The sequence below is a fragment of the Chamaea fasciata genome, unplaced genomic scaffold (genome assembly GCF_029207755.1).
Source record: "Chamaea fasciata isolate MVZ Bird 193981 ecotype frontalis unplaced genomic scaffold, bChaFas1.0.hap1 SCAF_10, whole genome shotgun sequence".
NCBI classification, from domain to species: Eukaryota; Metazoa; Chordata; class Aves; order Passeriformes; family Sylviidae; genus Chamaea; species Chamaea fasciata.
The window spans coordinates 30,274,686-30,294,216 of NW_027094095.1; the positions used below are offsets into that span (position 1 = coordinate 30,274,686).

The window sequence follows — 19,531 nt, forward strand, 5'->3', positions numbered from 1 at the left end:
TGTGCAGAGCCACCAGGTCCCCCCTGAGCTCCTCTTCTCCAGGCTGAGCCCCTTTCCCAGCTCCCTCAGCCTCTCCTGGGGCTCCAGAGCCTTTCCCTGGTCACACTCCAGCCCCTCAGTGTCTTTCTTGGACTGGGGACTCCAAAACAGACCCCAGGACTGGAGGTGCCTCAGCAGTGCCCAGCCCAGGGGCTGGTCACTGCCCTGCTGCTGTGGCCACTCCACTGCTGACCAGTCCAGCTGCCCACCTGGGTCATGTTTTCATGCTGAAAGCTGCAGCATTTCCTTGTGTCCAGGGCTTGGTGGCTGCTGCTGTGCTCAGGTGGAGTCCATCACTGCAAAAGGGATGCAGCATCGCGTCCTTAAATTGTCCTTCATCTCCCTGACTCCCACTCCTGCTTCCTTCAGCAGAACTGAGGAGTCAGAACAGTCTTAGCAGCCAGTTTTCCTAAATGGCCGCAGCCTGCAGGCAAAGTGCAGGAGTCTGTCTAAACATCTGTGCTGTTGTCACATCTGTATGATTTTCCTCAGATCAAGTTGTTTTCCAAAAATCTGGGAATAATCCTTAAAACCCATTCGAGGGATCTGTGGGGGGGAAAAAAAAAAAAAAGAAAAGATTTATCTCATTTGTGGTTTGCTAGTAACAGTAAATTAGCTCTGCATTGGTTCCTGCTTTATATAGATCAAGATTTGGAGACCACATTTCCTTTGAGTCTTATCTCCTTATCCCACAGTAAACTTGGAAGTCTTGGTGCTATAAATTAGAACAAGGTGTACTCCTCCACTTACATGAAAATCGTTTTCTTTTAACAGATCAACAATCAGATACTGTATGGAAGAAGCCACCAGAATGCTTCTGCAATCATTAAAACTGCCCCATCAAAGGTCAAGCTGGTTTTCATACGGTAAGAACCATTCTCACCAACACATTTGTTGCACTTTAGCATTTTCCGTGACATATTAACATATTTAGCCTGCTTTGCACATGCTGAACTTTCTCTGTTCTCTTTGAAGATGAATAAGCCTTTTCCCTGATTATTCTTCTGGAACAGTTGAAGAGTTCTCCATAATAATGTAAAAAAAGAAAAAATAAATCTGATGGAAATGAATGCTTATTTTAGGGGTGTCTGCTGAAAACTTGAGCTGTTCCTCTTGGGCTTGGGAGCTGCTTCTCCCACAACTTCCTAAAGTCCTTTGGGATGGTTCAGCACAGATTGGAGAGGGCAGCTTGTTCATCCAGCCAGGACGGAGTGGAAATGGTGTAGATTGCTGGGAGAGGGGCAGGGATGAAGCACATGGAGCACGAGCTGGGTGGAAGTCTGAAGGATACCTTTGTTTGGGCATCAAAAGAGGATTTTGAAAGTGAGCAAGGGCTTGTTTGTACAGAGGGGAAGCCTGACTTTGCCAAGGAGCACTGGGATGGATTGTGTGGGAGGGAATATGCTGAAACATCCTTTCATCTGCATAAAAATTACATGTGGGCATTTTTCTTTCGCTCCAAGCATGAAAATCTTTCCTCTTTGTACATGAATTAAAGACACCTGCATGCATGCATCAGGAAGTGTTGCTCTTCTGACCCTGGGCAGGAGGAGGTCTGGGAAGAAGCTGCCTCTTTCCCCGGACTCCTACATGCTTTAACAGGCTGGCATTTCATAGATGCGTACTTTGGAATAAATTCCAGCTGTGACTTCTGTTGGGCACTTCCCTCCCCCCCCCAACCATGCCATTTTATGAGGTGGTCTTCCCACCAACACATACATCACACTTGATATTGTTTTATATTCCTGGCTCATCCCCAGCCTCCCTGTGAACCATGTAATAATCTGTGGGTGAATGCATATAAATGTGTACGTTTACCGCCACGGCTCTGCCTGGTGCAGCGTGCCCAGAAATGATGGAAGAGCAGCATTAGCACCGTGAGGAATGAGTTGCTCTCCTTGGCAGCTCAGAGGATCTGGAGGAGATTAATGCTCTTGCCTGCAGCTCCCCTGTTACTTTCCCTCAGCCACTGAGAATTAAACGTCGCGTCCCACAGCTCGCTCACCGTCGTTTAATTGCCTGGGGAAAAGGTGTCTGGTGGGGAATTCTGGAGGCAAAACCACGACTTGTGGAAGCCCAGGCCAAGAGCGGGGGCTCCAAGCAGAGCTCCAGGGAATGGGCCCTGTCAGATCCACCTCCCATGGACTGGAGATCCTTGGAGTGTCTTTTGGATCATGTTTGAGACGCAGAGGCCGTGTAGGTTCTTCGCTAAAATTCTCCTATTTGGATTGTGAGTTTCAAGGTGAAGATTCGTCTCAAGTATTCAAGAGATACCAGAAATATTGGAAATACCATGGGGTGATTTTTGTTGCCACCTCAGAGTTTAAAAATAACCCCAATTTCTACTTTTAAATGCTTCTGAGCTTGTAAACTTCCATCTTCCCAAGAGCACATCGTCTTGTCCTTGCTCTTGGCTTTACGCTGACAACTGATGGGTTTGTTTGTTCAGCCCAGGCAGCCACTGGAACGGCAATAAAAGGGAATTCTCCCACTGAGAGGATGTCCTTAGTAACTGGAGCACTGCCCCAAATGTGGGGAGAGAACTAATGTCCCGTTTTTTTCTGATTACTGTGGTCCAGTTCCAGCTGAGACAAATTAGACTGTCTCTCTTAAACGTGGATTTTAAGGACAAACAAGGATTATGTGCTCTTCTCATGCAAAATGCGTTCCATGAGCCCAGTCTGCCTTGGTGCTTCCCATTCCTCCACCTCAGACCACAAACCCTGTGGATGCTGCTGTGTGAAAACACGAGCTGTGGCCTTTTTGTGCCTCTGGATGTGTTTTGGCTACGTTACACCACGGCTCGCCATAGCAAAATGACATGGACTGCAGGAGCTGTGAGAGAAATTAGTTTGTTCTTCATGTTCATAAAAACATGAATATTCTCATTTCACCAGTGGAAAAACCTGAGTAGATTGTAATGTTCCAGAAACACATCAATCCACAGCCTGAAAAGGTTCTGACTGGGCTGATTCAGGGCATAAAAGCCAAACTGGTGGAATTTTTGGGCTATTCCAAGTGCCCTCTCTGATACCCTGAGGCCTTTTTTCCCCTCAGATGGTGGATGCTGGGTGATAAGCATGCTGCTTTCCACTTGGAAGCAGGAAACGGCATCCAGGTTTTCCTATTCCTGGTGTTTTGGTTCATGTGCAGGGCAGGGGGATGTTTCCATAAACTCCTTAATCAGTCGTGAAAGAAGCCCAGAAATTCCTGGGCACAGAAAAGCCTTTCTGTGAGAGCTGTAATAACTATCATTAAATAACTTCAGAGAATCACAGAATGGTTTGGGTTGGAAGGGACCTTAAAGATTATCCAGCTCCAACCCCAAATTTATTTCTTTTTCTAGACAAAGATAAAGGATAAAAGGTATCCTCAAGCCTTTTTGACTTTCTGCTGAAATACTGACTTACCATGTGTGCTATAAAAGTCTATTCACACGTTTTTACACCCAGGTAGTGTTACAACTGCATTCCCACCCTTTCCTGGAATTTCTGCTGATGAGACACAGCTCAGTAGCTGTTGTGAGAATCACAGACACCCCCTTACGTCTGAAGGCTTCTCACTCTGCTTTATGAGCATCTTTTCCTCAATTAACTTGACGATGATTATTTAAAACAGTTGATTTTGGCCAGATTCCAAAGTATAGGTCTTAACACAGCCCTGCTTCCCAGTGGTCTCATTAATTACTTGAGCTTCTAAGAGCGTCTAGAAGATTTGCAGCTTTAGTGTCACTTTCCTCTTTTCAGGAGCAATAAGGGATGTAATGTCTTAGTTGCCTTTTGAAATTCTTGCTCTGGTTCCCCAACAGGAATTAACCAGGTAATAATATGAGAAAGGGACTTGCTTCTTTTAGGAGTGTCTGTACCTCAGTTCCCAAAATAAGGATGTGTTTCTACCCGTTGTGGCTTTTGTTCAGGTGTTGTAAGTCCATCCCTGTAACATGCATAATGAAACAATATAATTAGATTTTACACCTGGAGTAGGAAATCCAGTTTACATCAGAATGCTCTTTTACAGTGAGAATTTTATGATTCAGCAAGTTCAGTGGGGTTTTTTTTTCCATGCTCAATTAACTGCCTTTAATCTGGTTTGGTGCTTCAGTGCTGGTATAATAAGCAGATCAAAAATAGCTGAATGCTTGAATCAGAGTGAATTCCACTGATTTCAAACCATCCTCCCATTGTGTTTGCTCCTGTGAGTCACTCTTTGGTCTACCTTTATCCCTCAAAAGAAAAAATTGCCTTGTGCTGTGATGAACCATGAGAAATGCTTTAATAGTGAGGGATTTTTCTGATTTTAAATACCATCTGTTATCTGCCCTGAGCCCTCCCACACTGCAATCACTGCTCAGATATTGCTGCTTCCTGCTGGTGGGATTGTGAAGCCCACAAATCTGTCACCCAAGCCCTCCTTCCATTTCCAGGTGTAATCTCCTGTTATTTGTGGTGATGTGCAGAGCAGAGACATCCTTCTGCTCCAAGGACTGGGGAGTGTCTGGGTTGTTCAACACTCCCCACTGCTGTGACTTTGACTCTTCTTTCAGAGCCTCCAGAAGTGACATCTTCTGTTTAGTGCCACTCTCAAATGCTGCCACGCTTTAGAAATTACTTCTACGTTTGTTCAGACCTACATAATTGGCCATATTTTAAGAGTATAAACTCCTGTTTTCACTTGCTCTCACTGCTGAGGTTCTTTCATGTGGGAAAGCTTTAAACATAAGCCCTTGCCAGGCTCTGTGTGTGTGTGTGTGTGTGTGTGCGCAAGTTTGAACTTTTCCTGTTTTCTCCAGAGCTGTTTCCTCCTCTCTGTCATACACATGTGGGAACAGGCGCACGGTTCAGGAAGTTCAGTAATTTGGGCTCCTTCAAAACCTTTGATGACCTAAGCTGCAGTTTATATGAACATTAGCTGTTCATTTAAAATACCTGTGTGCCTGTGGCTCCCATGTAATTGGGAGTGGATGGAGAGGAAGTGCAGAACAAGACCGTTCTTGCTGCTGTGGGAGAGATTTTTCGGGAAGATGCACAACACCAAGATCCTGCCTTGCCCCAGCTGGAGGAGAAACCCAGTGTGTCTGCTCAGTGTGCAGCTTCCCTGCAGCTCCTCTTTTGCAAAGGAGCTTCTAGAGGGAAGACAAAGACGAGAAAATACAAGATCCTGATTATTTATTATTATTTTTTGTATTTTAACTTAACAAGCAGGACGTGGACAATACAACCTTTTGATAATCTGCAAGACTTTATGTCCTGGTGTCACCTTACAGGGGAAACATTTATTCCCCTGTTCCACAGCTCTGTTCTAGATAAGATTTTGTGTCACTTCACACAAGTTATTCTGCTTCTTGATGTATTCCCAGAAAAAGCATCCACAGCCCCGTGCAAAGCTGTTGTCAAATGCGCTCTCAGTGTTGATGAGCTGAGATATTTTGGCAGGAGGTTCTCCTCCCTTGCTTTAGGCATCCAGAGGACATCTGGACGTCTGTGATGAGTCAAAAATTGTCAGGAGCCCCCGGAGAGCAACTCAGTGTGTCCTGTGATGAATTAAATCCTTCAGGTGCTGGGGTTGCCCCTCTCAGTGAGTCTGGTTTGGGATTTCTCTTGGTTTTGCCTTGCAGCGCTCAACTTCAGCTTCCCTTCAGCCTTCCTTCCTGCAGCATGGAATGGATGTTCCCTTTGGATTTTTATTTGCATGTGGCTCTCTTTAGGCTTCTTTTGCACCAGGTTTTTGTGGTGTTTAAGTCAGTACTGAATGTGTTTCTCTTTGCTTAAGCTGCAAAGGTGCAGATGGAGCAAAACATCAGGTGTTTTTATTTTTTGGTCTACAGGACAGGATGGGGAACATCCAGAGGTCCTATTTAGACTAGAAAGAATTAAAATGTAGTTAGGAATGAAGCCTTTATCTTGAGTTTGAAGGTTTAGACACCTTAACCCCAAGGAATATTGAGCACCAGTAACTGGGAACAGCTTTTTTGGAGGTGGTTCTGGAGCAACTGTTGGCAAATATGTTGAATGCTCATCTGCAGCCCCTGTAATTTGAATATGATGTTCAGACTTCTAAGCTGTCTGCCCCTGCATCAAAAGAAAATGATTGCTCCTTTCAGTCGTAAATAAATTCACGTTTTAGTTGAGGACACTTGGGGAAGTGGAGAGCAGAAACAGCAATTTATTATTAGATCTGTCACTTTAAAATATATTCCCACTTTGATTCTGCTTTGAAGCATTCTCCTTTGAAGCAGCATTAAAGTATTTAAATATGTACGAGTCCTAGCAGGGGGAGATTACAAGTTGTGACACTGCGTAACCTTGGGGGTTTTTTATATTTTTGCATTTTTTTTTCCCCAGGGAATTACCATAACTGTTTTTTTATTGCTTGGAATAAAAATGGCCATCTGCTAAAAGCTGCACAAAGTTACTCTTTTTTTCCCCACTGATGGAACAAAATACAAAGGTGTGTGTGTGTGTGTGTATGAAGTGAAAACTTGTTTGGATAATTAATTACACCCAAGTTTGTCATGAAGCTTCTGTCTAGCAATTTTTAGGGTATTTCTTACAAAACCTTATATATATATATATATATATGTATTCCTCTTTATTTCCATGTTTGCTCCTAATTGCACAGCATGCAGCCTGCATTGTGAACTGCACAATGGGGTTTGTCTTCATGCTGATTGTACTCCACACAAACTATTGTCAGGAAAAACCTCTGCAAGTCAAGGGGGGAAAAAAAAAATCAGAAAATCGCTGGGCCTCTCCTGTGCTGATTTATTCCTGTAGGTTAGAAAAGCACCCACCGTAATGAGATCGATGTCTCACGAAGATAAGAGCAGGGAAAATGTCCTTGCCCAATATGCCCCGTGGGGTAAAATGCACTTGGAAATTGTGAAATGCTGATGAAATCCATGGGCTTGGTTCCCTCGCGTCTGTGCACCACGAGCCCGCTCCCAGCCTGGGTTCTCACTCTTGCAAGGCTCTGAGCAGGGCCAGGAGGGGAGGCTGGGAGCCAGGACAGCTCTGAGCAGCACCCAGCCAGTTCCTTTGAATTGTGTGGCTGTGTGGTTGAAGATAAGTAAATGAATTCACCAACCTTTGCCTGCAGGATTTATCATTTCCAGTGCCTGTGACTCCCGTTCGCTGCTGTGCTGGGAGCTGGTGCTTCACGGTGTTGTTTCTCAGTGATCGCAACGTGCTGGCTCCATGTGTTTTAACCCCTCCAGGGGGAAAAATGAGTTGTTTTTTCTTTCAGGCACTTCCATAAAATGTGCTTAAAACACATAATTAGTCTAACAGTTTATTCCAGAAATTAAAGAGGAAAAGATGCTGCTCGTGTCACAGTAACACGGAATGTAGTGAAGAGGACCAGGAATCAGACCTGGCAGAGCCATGAGAAGTCACTTCCTTTCATCCAAAATCTGCCTGTGAAGCAGCAGCATCATTGATTCCCCCTGCAAAAAGGCTGGAGAAAGGACTTTGTGAAAAGGCATGAAGTGATAGGACAGGGGGAATGGCTCTAAGCTGGCTGGGGTAGATTTAGATTGGATTTTGGGAAGAAATTCTTCTCTATGAGAGTGAGGAGGCCCTGGCACAGCGTGCCCAGAGAAGCTGTGGCTGCCCCTGGATCCCTGCAAGTGTGCAAAGCCAAGTTGGAGCACCCTGGGACAGTGGAAGGTGTCCCTGCCCATGGCAGGGGTGGCACTGGATGGGCTTTGAGGTCCCTTCCCACCCAAACCATTCTGATTCTGTGATGATTTCCCTTAAATGGTATCACTGAAGTTCATCTGTTACCTGGTTTCATTTTACGGAGGCCAAAAAAATGCAGAGCTAATTCCAGGAAACAAATCAGTTTAAATGGGAGTCGAGGAAAAACATCAGCAAGGCAGAGCGCTGTTAAATAAAAAAACAAAGTAATCAAATGTCAACTTCAGAGGTGTTTTAAGGAGAGAGAAAAAGATGCCATACATCATAACCAATTTGGAAAAATAATTCACTGTATATGTAAGGAGAATCAGTCTTCATCTCCTCTTCTCCCTGCACTTTATAAAATCTCTTCCAATCAATGTAAAAACGAAAAAGTTTTTACATTGAATCTTTTAGAAAAGGCTGCAGCAAAAAAGAGCAAAAAAAGGAAAAGCAATATGTCATTGCTTTTATTGCAGGTATTGTATTTCAGTAACGTGAATGTGAAACTATAAACAAGCAGTTTACAGATGTGGAGGCCGTTAAAAGAGGCTAACTAAGTGTGAGCACATCTATGGATGTGTAGGGACCATAAACCCCAACTGCATCCTCTGATAATCCACACAAAATTAGATTTCCAAAGGGCATGATGTCAGTGTGTCCCAGGTGAGCCTCCTCTGGCCCCATGGAGGGACGTGATCTGTTGGGGAGCAAGGAGCCAGAGCAAAAATGAAGTGATTTTCTGAGCTCTGCCTCTGGTATGGAGCAGTTGTCATGCTAGTGAGGGTATTTTCTTCATGGGCAGAACCAGCTCAAAGGAGATGTTTGTCCACCCGGCTTGGGTGCGTAACGTGGTGTTGTTTGGTTGTTTTGTTGTACAGAAGTGAAGATGCTGTCAACCAGATGGCTGTCACTCCCTTCCCACTGCCTTCAGGCTCCCACTCTGCTATTGAGGTAAGGTTTGTGGGTTGTTATTTTTAATTAGAGACTGCTAAAATTGGATAGATTAATCATAATTAGCAGCTTGTGAGAAGTTCGAGCGCCTTGTCTAATTAAAGCCGGGATCATAAAATGCGTTGGGTAGAGACTTGGCCTAAATAAGTTTATTTTCCTCTGTCTCTATTTTATTGATCTGGGTATTACTGACAGTCCTGCATGGCATTAGCAGCAGGTATTAAACGGGTTACTGCTGTCCAGGAGGAAGAGAAGTCTCCACATTAAAGCCTTGCCACCTCCTGTCCTGCTCCTTTTTCAGCTGGTCGGAGTGGTCGTGGTGAGGCAGTTTTGCCTGGAATAATATCCCAGTGCAAAAACCCCCTCAGTGTGGTAATGTTGCCAGTGTTTCTCGTGATTCTTGTTGCTACCTCAGCCCCAGTGCAGACTGATTGCTCCCCCGTGCACCAGGAATCCCTGCAGTCACCACGCTCGTTATCATTTTGACATCTCAATATGGGGTAACTAAATTTTCTAGATAAACTACACGGTTAGCCTGGCTGTTGCTTTTTTTAATTCTATTTCTCTCCGAGCTAATAAAGCAAAAGATGTTTTGTAATTCAATTGGGGTTTGGTCTTGCCTCAATAAATTCATGTGCATTGAACTCCTGGTATTTCCATGAGCGTGGCTGGGATCCCTCAGCACGGGGCCACGGGAGGTAACGCTGGATGCATCTTCTGTTTGCACTCTTGCTGTTGTTTTCCAAATTATGTTACCACCGATGGCTGCTCCTTGCAGGCCCAGTGCTGTACAGAGCAAGAACTGCTCATGTTTTATTTGGATCTGAGTCGTTTTCGGACAGTGCCTCGGCTTTTCCTTCTCTCCACCACACCAGCGGTGCGTCCCAGGTGCAGCTGGTGCTTTATAAATTTCTCTACAATTCTCAGAGTTCGTTCTGGTTTTGTTGATACTTTAATACCTGCATTTGTTCCCAGCTCTGTTTAATATTGGCGCCTTCAGGATGAAGCACAAAGCTTTGTTTGGGCACATTCTGTACTGTGGTCAAATGGCTGTAATTAGACTCTTACCGAAGTGTGTCTTCGTTTGCCTTTGGAGGTAGATGCTTGTGGGTTGAGTTTCAGGCATTAATGGCAAGCTCTTACTATTTACATCGTGTTTGTTTTATAAGTAAATGCAGCTTTTTACTTCTAGCTGGTATCTTTTTTACTATATAAAACCAACATAACCAAATATAGTGTTGTTATACAGAAGTTTACACTGCTTTCTTTGGCAGCTCTTCCTCTCTTTAAATAAAGAAAAAATAGCCTTATATCTTGAAATGATATCTCCAAATATCTTTGAAATACCACATAAATATTTAACGTTGTGTGTTACATGCACCCTACATGTAACTTGTCAGGTCACATTAAACAGCCTGGCTGGTGGAATGGAATATCAGGGTGCCATAGTTTCCATGGATTATTGTGTTGGTTTTCTTCAGCTTATCTCTTGATCTTTATCTTATCTCTTTATCTGCAGCTTATCTCTTTATTTTTGGTATATGAAAAGTGATAAACAGTAAATACACCTCAAATAAGGGTCTTGCAGGACAGGGTAAGACTTGTGTTGTGGTGTGATACTGTGGGCAAGCCACCAGAAACAGAGTATATTAAATATTAATTGCTGTAAAATATGTTTTTAGAACTTTCAATCACCAGAAACCCACAGAATGAGGTTTTTGGGGTTGTTTTTTTTCTTTTTGCAACAGAGGGAATTTGTCCACTCGAGTGGCGGTCAAGATATTTGAGTTATTTGCTTAAATGTAAACCGACTAATGAACATTCAGAAATAATTTTGTTTCTAGGCCTAAAGAGTCCAGAGGAGGCTCCAAAGCTGCTGCAGGGCTGGAGCCCCTCTGGAGCCAGGCTGGGAGAGCTGGGGGTGCTCGCATGGAGAGGAGAAGCTCCAGGGAGAGCTCCGAGCCCCTGGCAGGACCTGAAGGGGCTCCAGGAGAGCTGCACAGGGACTGGGGACAAGGGATGGAGGGACAGGACACAGGGAATGGCTTCCCACTGCCAGAGGGCAGGGATGGATTAGAGATCAGGGATAAATTCCCTGTGAGGGTGGGGAGGCCCTGGAATAGAATTCCCAGAGAAGCCGTGGCTGCCCCTGGATCCCTGAAGTGCCCAAGGCCAGGCTGGAACAACCTGGGACGGTGGAAAGTGTTCCTGCCAGTGGCAAGGGTGGCACTGGATGAGTTTTAAGTTCCCATCTCACCCAAAACGATTCCATGATTTTCCCAAGCTGTTCAACCTTAGTGGAGGAAACTGGGACTCCTTTAATGTGCTAAGGGTGTGACAAAGGCCTGGAGAAAGGCTCTTCATGCCATGTCCACGCCTTTCACAGTTGATAGAAGTTAGTCTGGCCTTGAGAGCTGCTCCAGAGCTGCCCCTAAGTGCAGTTTTGGGAATATCTTGCGGTGCTTTTTCTCCGCCAGCTGGGGACCAAGGTCTGCCTTCCCAGAATTTCATCCCTCATTCTCCCCCTGACACTGGGAGGCTTTAATTGTGGATCTTTCTACCTTGCCATGCCGTCCCTTGGCTAAAAAAAAACCACCAAGAAAGGATAAAACTGTGTAATTTTTCTGTTTAGCTGTTATGGGGGGGCCAGGGCTCTGTTTAAGAGCTGTTGTCAATCCTTTCTCCCAGGACCACGGTGGCACCGAACCTGGAACTGGCGAGGAAGACCCGAGTTTGGAGGTTGTCATGAAGAGCTTGGCTGATGAGGAATCCAACAAAGCTGTGAGTGACTCGAGGCAATATTTAATGATGACCAGAGTTTAGAATGTGGAGGCTGGCTGGCCTTGATTGGTTCTCTCTGCCCTTTTTATTGGAGCGTTGCAGCACTTTTGTTAAATAATACCCAGTAGATGTGGAAGCAGACTCAAACTCAGCTTTGCATACACAGCCTGTTTTCGTGAGCTGAGCACTCAGAATCACTTGTTAAAATACCAAGATAAGAGTTTCCACGTAGCATTTTGGCCCTCTCTTGGGTTCCTGGTGAGTGAGGGAGGGGATTGAGTTTCCACTGCTGCCATCCATGTGTGACAAACTTTAGGAAAAGCCTGGCCTGTAAATCATATTCTTATTTATATTCATAGCTTCATAAATTCTGAGGCCAAGATGTCTATTATCATAATCTAGTCTTGCCTCCTGAATAACACAGCTATAGAGTTGCTCTCAGTGATTTCTGCATTAAGGCCATAACTTGTGGTTTAATGTGGTTCTGTCAGTGTGCACTGTCATAAATACTGAACTTCTCATTGATACAGATGGAGCTTTTTGTTGTTTAATAGGTCAGGATCATGCATTATCAGGAATCTGGAAGTCCTTCAGGGTGCAGCTCTGATCTCTTCTTCTTGGACGCTGTGTTTAAAGTTTAAAATGGAAAACACTAAACATGACTAACCCGGAGGTACCTCAAAATTTGCTGAGAGAGTCTTTTTGCTGCCTTCTCCAGTTTCAAGGAGTGCAGGACTTGCTGTGTGTCCTCAGCTAAGGAAACCTGACATTTCTGGATATTTTTCCTCTTAGATGTCTACTTCCTACTCCATCATGTCTCTTGCCAGGAGTGTCTTGGGGTTTGCAAATATAAATTGAATATACATAATGCTCTGTAGCTAGTAAGTGTTTAATTAATGAGTCTGCAAATTCCAAGAGTTAGGAAGTGTTATGTGCTATTCAAGCATCAGAATTAATCACCCATGGATTGATTTATGTCCCTAATGGATTACAAAAAGGTTGAGTTATTGCTATGTGGTAGCCCAGTGCAGATTCCTCTGATGGGCAGGAATGTAAATGAATCAGAGTTTCCCTGTATGTATTTGCAGGTGTCGCTCACCTGGTTTTATTGGAGTTCTTGCTCAACTTGGCAAGAAGTTTTAGAGGGATTGCAAGGTAATACGAGAAATTGCTCAAAGACTGAAGCAGATAAAAAAAGACATAATGTTGCACAAAAGTGAACTTTTGGTGTAGGCTCTGGTGCTGTGCAGCTCTTTGAGTGGTGTTAGAGGAGGGGTGAATTTAATGGGAAAAAGAAATTGCAGCAATCCAAGGTAGGTGTGGAGCGAAGATACCTCTGGAACCACGGGAAAGCCAAATTATATTGGCAGCTTCTTTTCAGACTTGGAGCAAGAAAGAAGGGAACAGTGGAGCCAAAGGGCACAAGTTGAAAGGTAAAGGAAAAGGAATAAAAAAGAGTTGTCCAAAACAGATAAAGAGCAGAGAGGTAAGAGAAGGCAAAGGCCTGCACTTAGAAAAGTACTGGAATTCCTGTAGACCCAACTGCTCATTCCATAATGCCTTCGCTTGGGCCAGCCCTTGGTTTAGGGGTATAAATGGATGAAGAACAATGGCAAAAGCCAGTTTCATAATTTCAGACTGTTCTTACCATCAGGATTTTAAAACAACGTGGGAAATACTTCTGAGTGGATCTCAATTTTGGGAGTGTGCTGAGGGCTCTGGCCCGAAGGGAGTGGGTTTCTAGGCACAATTGGCATTAAGACTTTGACTCTGCAGTGCAGCACGGCGGAAATTGGTGGTTTAGGGGAGGGAGATTTGTCTTGCAGTCTTGTAGTGACTGTGGGAGCAAAAGCAAACAGTGCCTTGTTTTTGATAGCCTGACGTTGCTACCAGAGCCTCAGCGCTGCTTCACCGTTGTTGCTGAATTTCTCAGTCGTGTGTCAGGAGAAGTCAGGAATGCAAAAGTCAACAAGTAGGATCAAGTTCACTGAGTAAATAAGAAGTATGTGCTTATCAGCAGAGATCTTCCACAAGTTTGTACAGCTCAAAGCATGGGCAGGATGTCTCACCAAGTGACAGCTGTAATAAAAGGAAAGTTAAAAAAATTCACATCGTTTTCTGTTCATCTGTTGCTGATAAATTTGTCAGCTTCTCACAACATACTCTTTGTTGTCACTTCATCACTTTAAAAGCTATAAAGTTTTATAATGGACATCATTGTAGGCTTGGATGATAAGAAGGGGGAAGGAAAACAACTTTGTTTCTGAACTGGAGCCAGTGGAAGTGTTAGGCAAAGTCTGTGTGTTTATTAGCTGAGGTTTGAGGTGGCCTCATGGAAGGTCCTGGGTTTCTGCGGGTTGAAGAAATCTGGTTTTCCATAAGGTGTCCTTGGAAAAGAATTGATGGAGGGGGCTTTGAGATGCTCTTGGAAGATTTAATCTGACAAAGTGAAAATGGTACGTGAGAATGGATTCATTTGCCTTTAAAGGCTGGAACTTGGAGCAATAATCTGTCTTCACCACAAACAGAAAACACATCCTTGAAGCTCTGGCAAAGAGGAGGGGCTGTGTAAAAGTGCTTTTGGATGGAGTGGAGGGGGTTGAATTCGATGAAACCAGTTGGGCTGTGGGCTTTTGACAAACGCTGAGTTTATTTGGTGCCTAATTTGTTCAGGTACCTCCAGCACAGCCTCAGTTAAAAGATCAGGGAGATGTAAAGGTGGTGCCTGGTGCTTGCTTGTGGTGCAAGATGAAGCTTCAGATTTTAGTCACATATCACAATGAAAAAGGGAAGTATGAAGTAATTTTTCATTGCTCATTAAAACAATCTCTCAGAAAATGACAAAGCAGTCTTCCCATTTCTCCCCTGACACCTCTGATAATACAATGAGATCACCACTTTATCTTTTTTCCTGTTATCCTTTTGGATAATAGTTGCAGTTGTAGAGTTACAGCAAGCTTGGAGAAAAATGCAAGGAGGGGAAAAAAAAAGTTCCTGTGGGGGTTGGCATCTTTAAACATAATAAAACTCCAGCAAACAAGGCCAGTCTTTCCAAGCTGAGTTACCAACAATTCTCTTTACCTTTTTTAAATGTAGAAATTGTCACCTTAATTAGAAATCCTTTCTGAGATGCAGAGTAACTTTGGAATATTTGAAAAAGATTTGAGGTAATCTTTGGAAGTTGGTCCTTAGTTTTTCTGCAAACTAGGCTGTTTATCAGGGGGGTTTTAATATGGGATGAGAAAAATAACTTGCTTGGATCACAGTGGCCTAAGTTTAGTGAAGAGCTAACAAGGGCACTGTACCTGTCTGGAAGCAGTTGTAAAAGTAGGAGGTAAAAGTATATTTTTGTGTATTGCAGAGGTACAGAAATAAATTAGGCGACAAGTGGAGCCAGTGATGGAAGTGCCATTGTTGGAGATCTTTTCAATGAGGCTGGAGAATGCATTTTAAGCAGTTGCTTTATTTAGAAGAGCCAAAAAAGAAGGGGGAGGAGAGAGCAGATGACTTGAAACCCCTTCCTGCTGTGGGCACTGAGGGGGTCCCTACACACAGCTTGGGAACTGCTGTCCCAGTCATTCCAGAGCTTCTTCCTGCTCTGGAATGACAGAGAGCATGTGGGATAATCTCCTCCCCAAAAATCCCTGCTGGGCCCTCAGAACTGAGGGGTGTGATTTTAATAACTCCTGATACTCCCTGTGCTCACTGCAGCTTTGCCTCTGTTAGGTTTTGGGCTTCAGCTTTGTTTGGTGGTACAAATGGACTTACATGGAGAAATCAGGGAATCCCAGACTGGTTTGGGTTGGGAGGGACCTTAAATTCCATCCAGTCCCACCCCTGCCATGGCAGGGACAACTTCCACTGTCCCAGGCTGCTCCAACGTGGCCATGGACACTGCCACGGATCCAGGGGCAGCCACAGCTCCTCTGGGAATTCTATTCCAGGGCCTCCCCACCCTCCCAGCCAGGAATTCTTCCCAATATCCCATCCAACCCCGTCCTCTGGCAGTGGGAAGCCATTCCCTGTGTCCTGTCCCTCCAAAACATCTTAGTGTTTCTCTGGAATCATCATTCTGAGTTTTGGGGGGATATTTTATTGAAGCTGATGAGACATTTTCAACACACCTCACTTTCTTTTTTTGACTTTTTAGGATGTGAAATGCAAAGCTGACACAGCAGTGGTGGCAGATCAGCAGGAGACAGAGGAGCAGCTCCCAGAAAATGTACGGGTGTTTGGGAAAGTGTGTGTTTATGTTAAACAGTAAAGGAGGGCTTGATTTGGTTGAAGGTTGAGTGATTCATGGGGGGAAGGGAAGACATTAAAATAATTTTAATGATGGAAAAGCAAAAAATTACTGGCTCCTCTTTAAACTGCTTGTTTTCCTTCTGTTGATTTTGAGGATTTAGTGAGGCACAATAATCAACAGCTGATGATAACAACCTCACCATGTCATGCCTTCCTGTGACTGATCACTGATCTCTCTTGCTTCCGCTTTGCTTTTAGGTCCTCAGCCAGATCAAACAGCCCAAATCCTCCACGAAAGCCCCAGTGAGCTCCCAGGAGATACCCCTGGAGCCAACACCTCCTTACCTTTCTCCAGAAGGAGGAGTCACCAGCCGTGGTAGGAACCGGGGATTTTGCCACCATATCATATAAAATACATATTAAAAAATGTATTTTTAGTACCCTCACCCCCAAGATGGATGTTTTCATTTCGTTTTCCAGACAGCTTTTGCTGAAGTTTTGTTTTTTTGAACATCCAGTGATCTGTTCAAAGTTATTTTATAAGGTGTATTTTTCTCTCCTGTCACAATTTTTGAGAGCTTGAAGGTGTCTTCGCTTGTTTTTCTTGACCTTTACGTACAAAGATGATCTTGGTTTTGATTGAAATAGAGGAAAACACAGTTTTGGACGTGTTGTTCATTCCATGGTGCTGGAATATGGCCTTCTCTGTCCTGAAAGGAATACCCCTTTCCAGCCTGATCTGAATTGTAGAGGTTAAAACCGAATTAGATGTCCTCACAGGCTTTTACTGGGAGCATTTATTCCCAGAACTCAAGTGACTCTGGTTTATAGACTTCAGGAGTGACTCCGAGTGACCCTCCAGACCAATTTTATTAAGGCGAAGAGCCAAAAAAAAAAAAAAAAAAAAAGCTTAATTTGCCGTTGTCTCACCGTTCCTTTGGTGGTTCTCATTTTCTTGCTGTGCTGTGTGACTTATTGCTTTCCCTTTTGATGTTCTCAGGTGTCTTCCCACCTCCACTGCCTGTGGATCCAGCAACTTGTCCCATAGTTCCAGGGCAGGAGATGACCATAGAGATCTCCAAGGGTCGCTCAGGCCTCGGGCTCAGCATCGTCGGGGGCAAAGACACCCCGCTGGTGAGTTTCTGTCAAAACAGTGTTTTCTGCAGACAGAGACAAAGCAAACATGGAAAATAATAATGCCTTTAATATGTAATTGCTCTAACAAATTGTTGAAGACAGGGAGGACAAGCCAGCTGTAACCTCCAGTAAAAAATCGGTGGTTTTGCCTTGTGTCAGGTCAGAGGATGCTCCTGTTTAAATTGTTTGTGTTTCAGTCGTTCTTCTGCTGTGGTCAGAGGCTGCAGATGTGTTTTCTTTTATTTAACCATTGCAAATCAGGAGGTGGAAGCAGCTAAGTTACCAGAATGGCTGGACTAGAAATTAATGTTTCTAGAGGTAGAGCTGTCTCAGCAAGGATAACACCTCTGTCTTGAGAGCAGGAATGCTCAGTAGCTGTTTAAACAAACTGTGATTTATCTGCCTGCCAGCAAAAGCCCTTGCAGAACAGAGGTAAACCAAAGGTAATCTTTTATTGTCTTCTGTGTCTTTTGGGCTAATCTGCCTCCTGGATATGCTGGTTTTTTAAAAAATTATCTTCAGATGAATTAAAATATATCAGCTCAAGCGTGAGCTCAGCAAATTAGTGATGCTAAACCCCTCTCTGCCTCTGCTCTCGCTGTCTCCTCTCCACTTCCCATTTGAGAGATGCTTTGCTGCAGTGTAAGAGAAGCCAGATTGGGTTTTTTAAATGTCAGATTCAGTTCTTTCAGTAAACAAGTCTATTGCAGAGGTGTCTTCCTTCATTGGGTTCTCCTGAATTCCCTGACACAGAGACTCTTCAGGCAGTGGAGCTGCTCTGGTACATGCAGTTTTTCCCCCCAAAATATCACAGTGGTGCATCATGAGGCATCAGAGTGCAGTGAGTGTCAGCAGGTACAGCTGGAATGTAGTAGTCTTCTTCCAGAGTGAAAAGAAAATAAAACGTTTAGAAAAAAAAAAGAAGGAAAAATTGAAAGGAAAGAAGAAAGAAAGTCAAAAGGAAAAAAAAAGAAGTTTTGTTTTGCAGAGAGTGGGCTGGATCTCTTACAGCATTAAAGCTGAAATTGGAAGAAGTTCAGGTTTTGGTCCCGTTTCTCCCAGTCTCCAGTTATGTAGAGCTGGGATGAATTCCTCTGTTTCCCACGGAGATGGAGCTGGGTTGGTTTTCACTCTTTCCAGCCATGCACAGTTCTGTCCTCAGTCCCCCTTTTTTTTTTTTGTCAAGCTCCTCAGTGTTGAGTAAATTCAAATAAGTTGCTCGGTGTTAGTCATCTCCCTGCCTTTTCATTTAGCTGGAATTTGGAAAAAATACATGGCAGTCTGTCAGATGCAATATGGTGTGTGTCTTTCATGAGATTTTAATATAAATAAATGAAAATTGTAAATAACCGCTTTACAGAGCAGATGAGAAAAATGCAAGGGGTTTTTTTATTCTTTAAACTGAGTAAATGGTTTTGGTTAAGTATTATGCTTTCATTAGTTTATTCATTAAAGTGTCCTCCTAGGGGTTGATTTTAAAAGTCTTTGCACTGGAGTGCAGTAACTGAAACCATGAAGGGAGGGAGGTCCAACTCCCCACTTTTCAGATCCTCAACTTACAGGACTTAACCAAAAATGAGTCCCTGTTTCTTTTCATAATTCTGAATCTGCTTCGCTGAAAGGCAAGAAATGGTGTTTCATAGGAAACAAGGTGCTTTTGGGAAACCACAGCCTCACCTGAGCATTTGCCACGTGCACAGACCCTCGCTGGGATTCTCCATGACTTCCTTCTCCAAAACAAACCCCTCTCCTCAAGGCAGGGACTCAGGGTTGTGGCCACAGCTGGTGGGATCTCAGAATCCTGGAAGAGTTTGGCTTGGATACCTTAAAGATCCTCCACTTGCAACCCACCTCCCATTTTTCTGTCTTCTTTGTGCTTCTGATCTTCTCCAAATTATTCTGATGCCTCCCTTGTTGTTGTTGTTGTTGTTTTTTGTTGCCCTGGAGTCAGAAAACCTTTTGCAAAGAGTTGAAATGAAGTTCACGTGACATAATGAGGAGTAAAAGCAAATACTGCTCAGGGCTGTTGGAAAGTTTCTGTCTTTCTGAGTTTCGTGACTCAGAGAGAAAATACAACAAAACAGGTCCATGGAGCTGAGCGATGCGTCTGCCTTGCTCTCTGTCATTTGGTTTTAACTCAGTTACACGGATGGACATCTTTTGTGTTTAAAAAAAAAAAAAAAAAGGCACAAATCAAAGGAGTTCATCAGTCCTGAAGGTCTCGTGTGGCAGAAATTTTGTGTCCAAGACACACTGTTTGCTGCAGCGCAGAGAAATTAGAATGAGCTGTAATTGGCTTCGGCAGAAGTGCCCACAGACCCCTGAAGGACATGAACCCCAGCTCCTGGGATCTCAGAAGTAATTTATCAGCATGGGGGAAGCCAGGAGTGCTGCTCAGAACGTGTCGAGTCTAAAATGGACATGGCAAGCCTGTAAGGGCCTCACCCACGTTGTACTAAAATGCTCTTGATCTGAAAATGCTGAGCTGAGGATACTCAACAGCAGCTCACATGGGATGGGAAAGCTCTCTCAGAATATTTTATATCTTCCTTGTGCACAAGATGTACAGGCCCGGCTTTTGGAATAATAAATCTGGCAGCCAGGGACAGGCTGCTTCAAAATGAAATATAGAGTGCAACTTTTAAGTCATAACCTCAGGAATCTCATCAGGAATCACCAAGTAGAGACTTGAAAAATACAGC

General features: G+C 43.9%; 1 protein-coding gene across 5 annotated transcripts in view; it reads left to right on the forward strand.

Moving 5' to 3' along the window:
- PATJ (PATJ crumbs cell polarity complex component) overlaps positions 1-19,531 on the forward strand; it is a 139,959-nt gene that overhangs the window by 90,620 nt on the left and 29,808 nt on the right. For 4 of the 5 annotated variants that reach the window (XM_066192938.1, XM_066192941.1, XM_066192942.1 and 1 more), the window contains exons 28-33: positions 814-905; positions 8,594-8,666; positions 11,355-11,447; positions 15,598-15,669; positions 15,951-16,068; positions 16,693-16,826. In XM_066192938.1, the coding sequence (XP_066049035.1) occupies positions 814-905; positions 8,594-8,666; positions 11,355-11,447; positions 15,598-15,669; positions 15,951-16,068; positions 16,693-16,826 (582 nt within the window). The remainder of the gene's footprint in view (positions 1-813; positions 906-8,593; positions 8,667-11,354; positions 11,448-15,597; positions 15,670-15,950; positions 16,069-16,692; positions 16,827-19,531) is intronic. The other variant, XM_066192940.1, reaches the window with a different exon arrangement.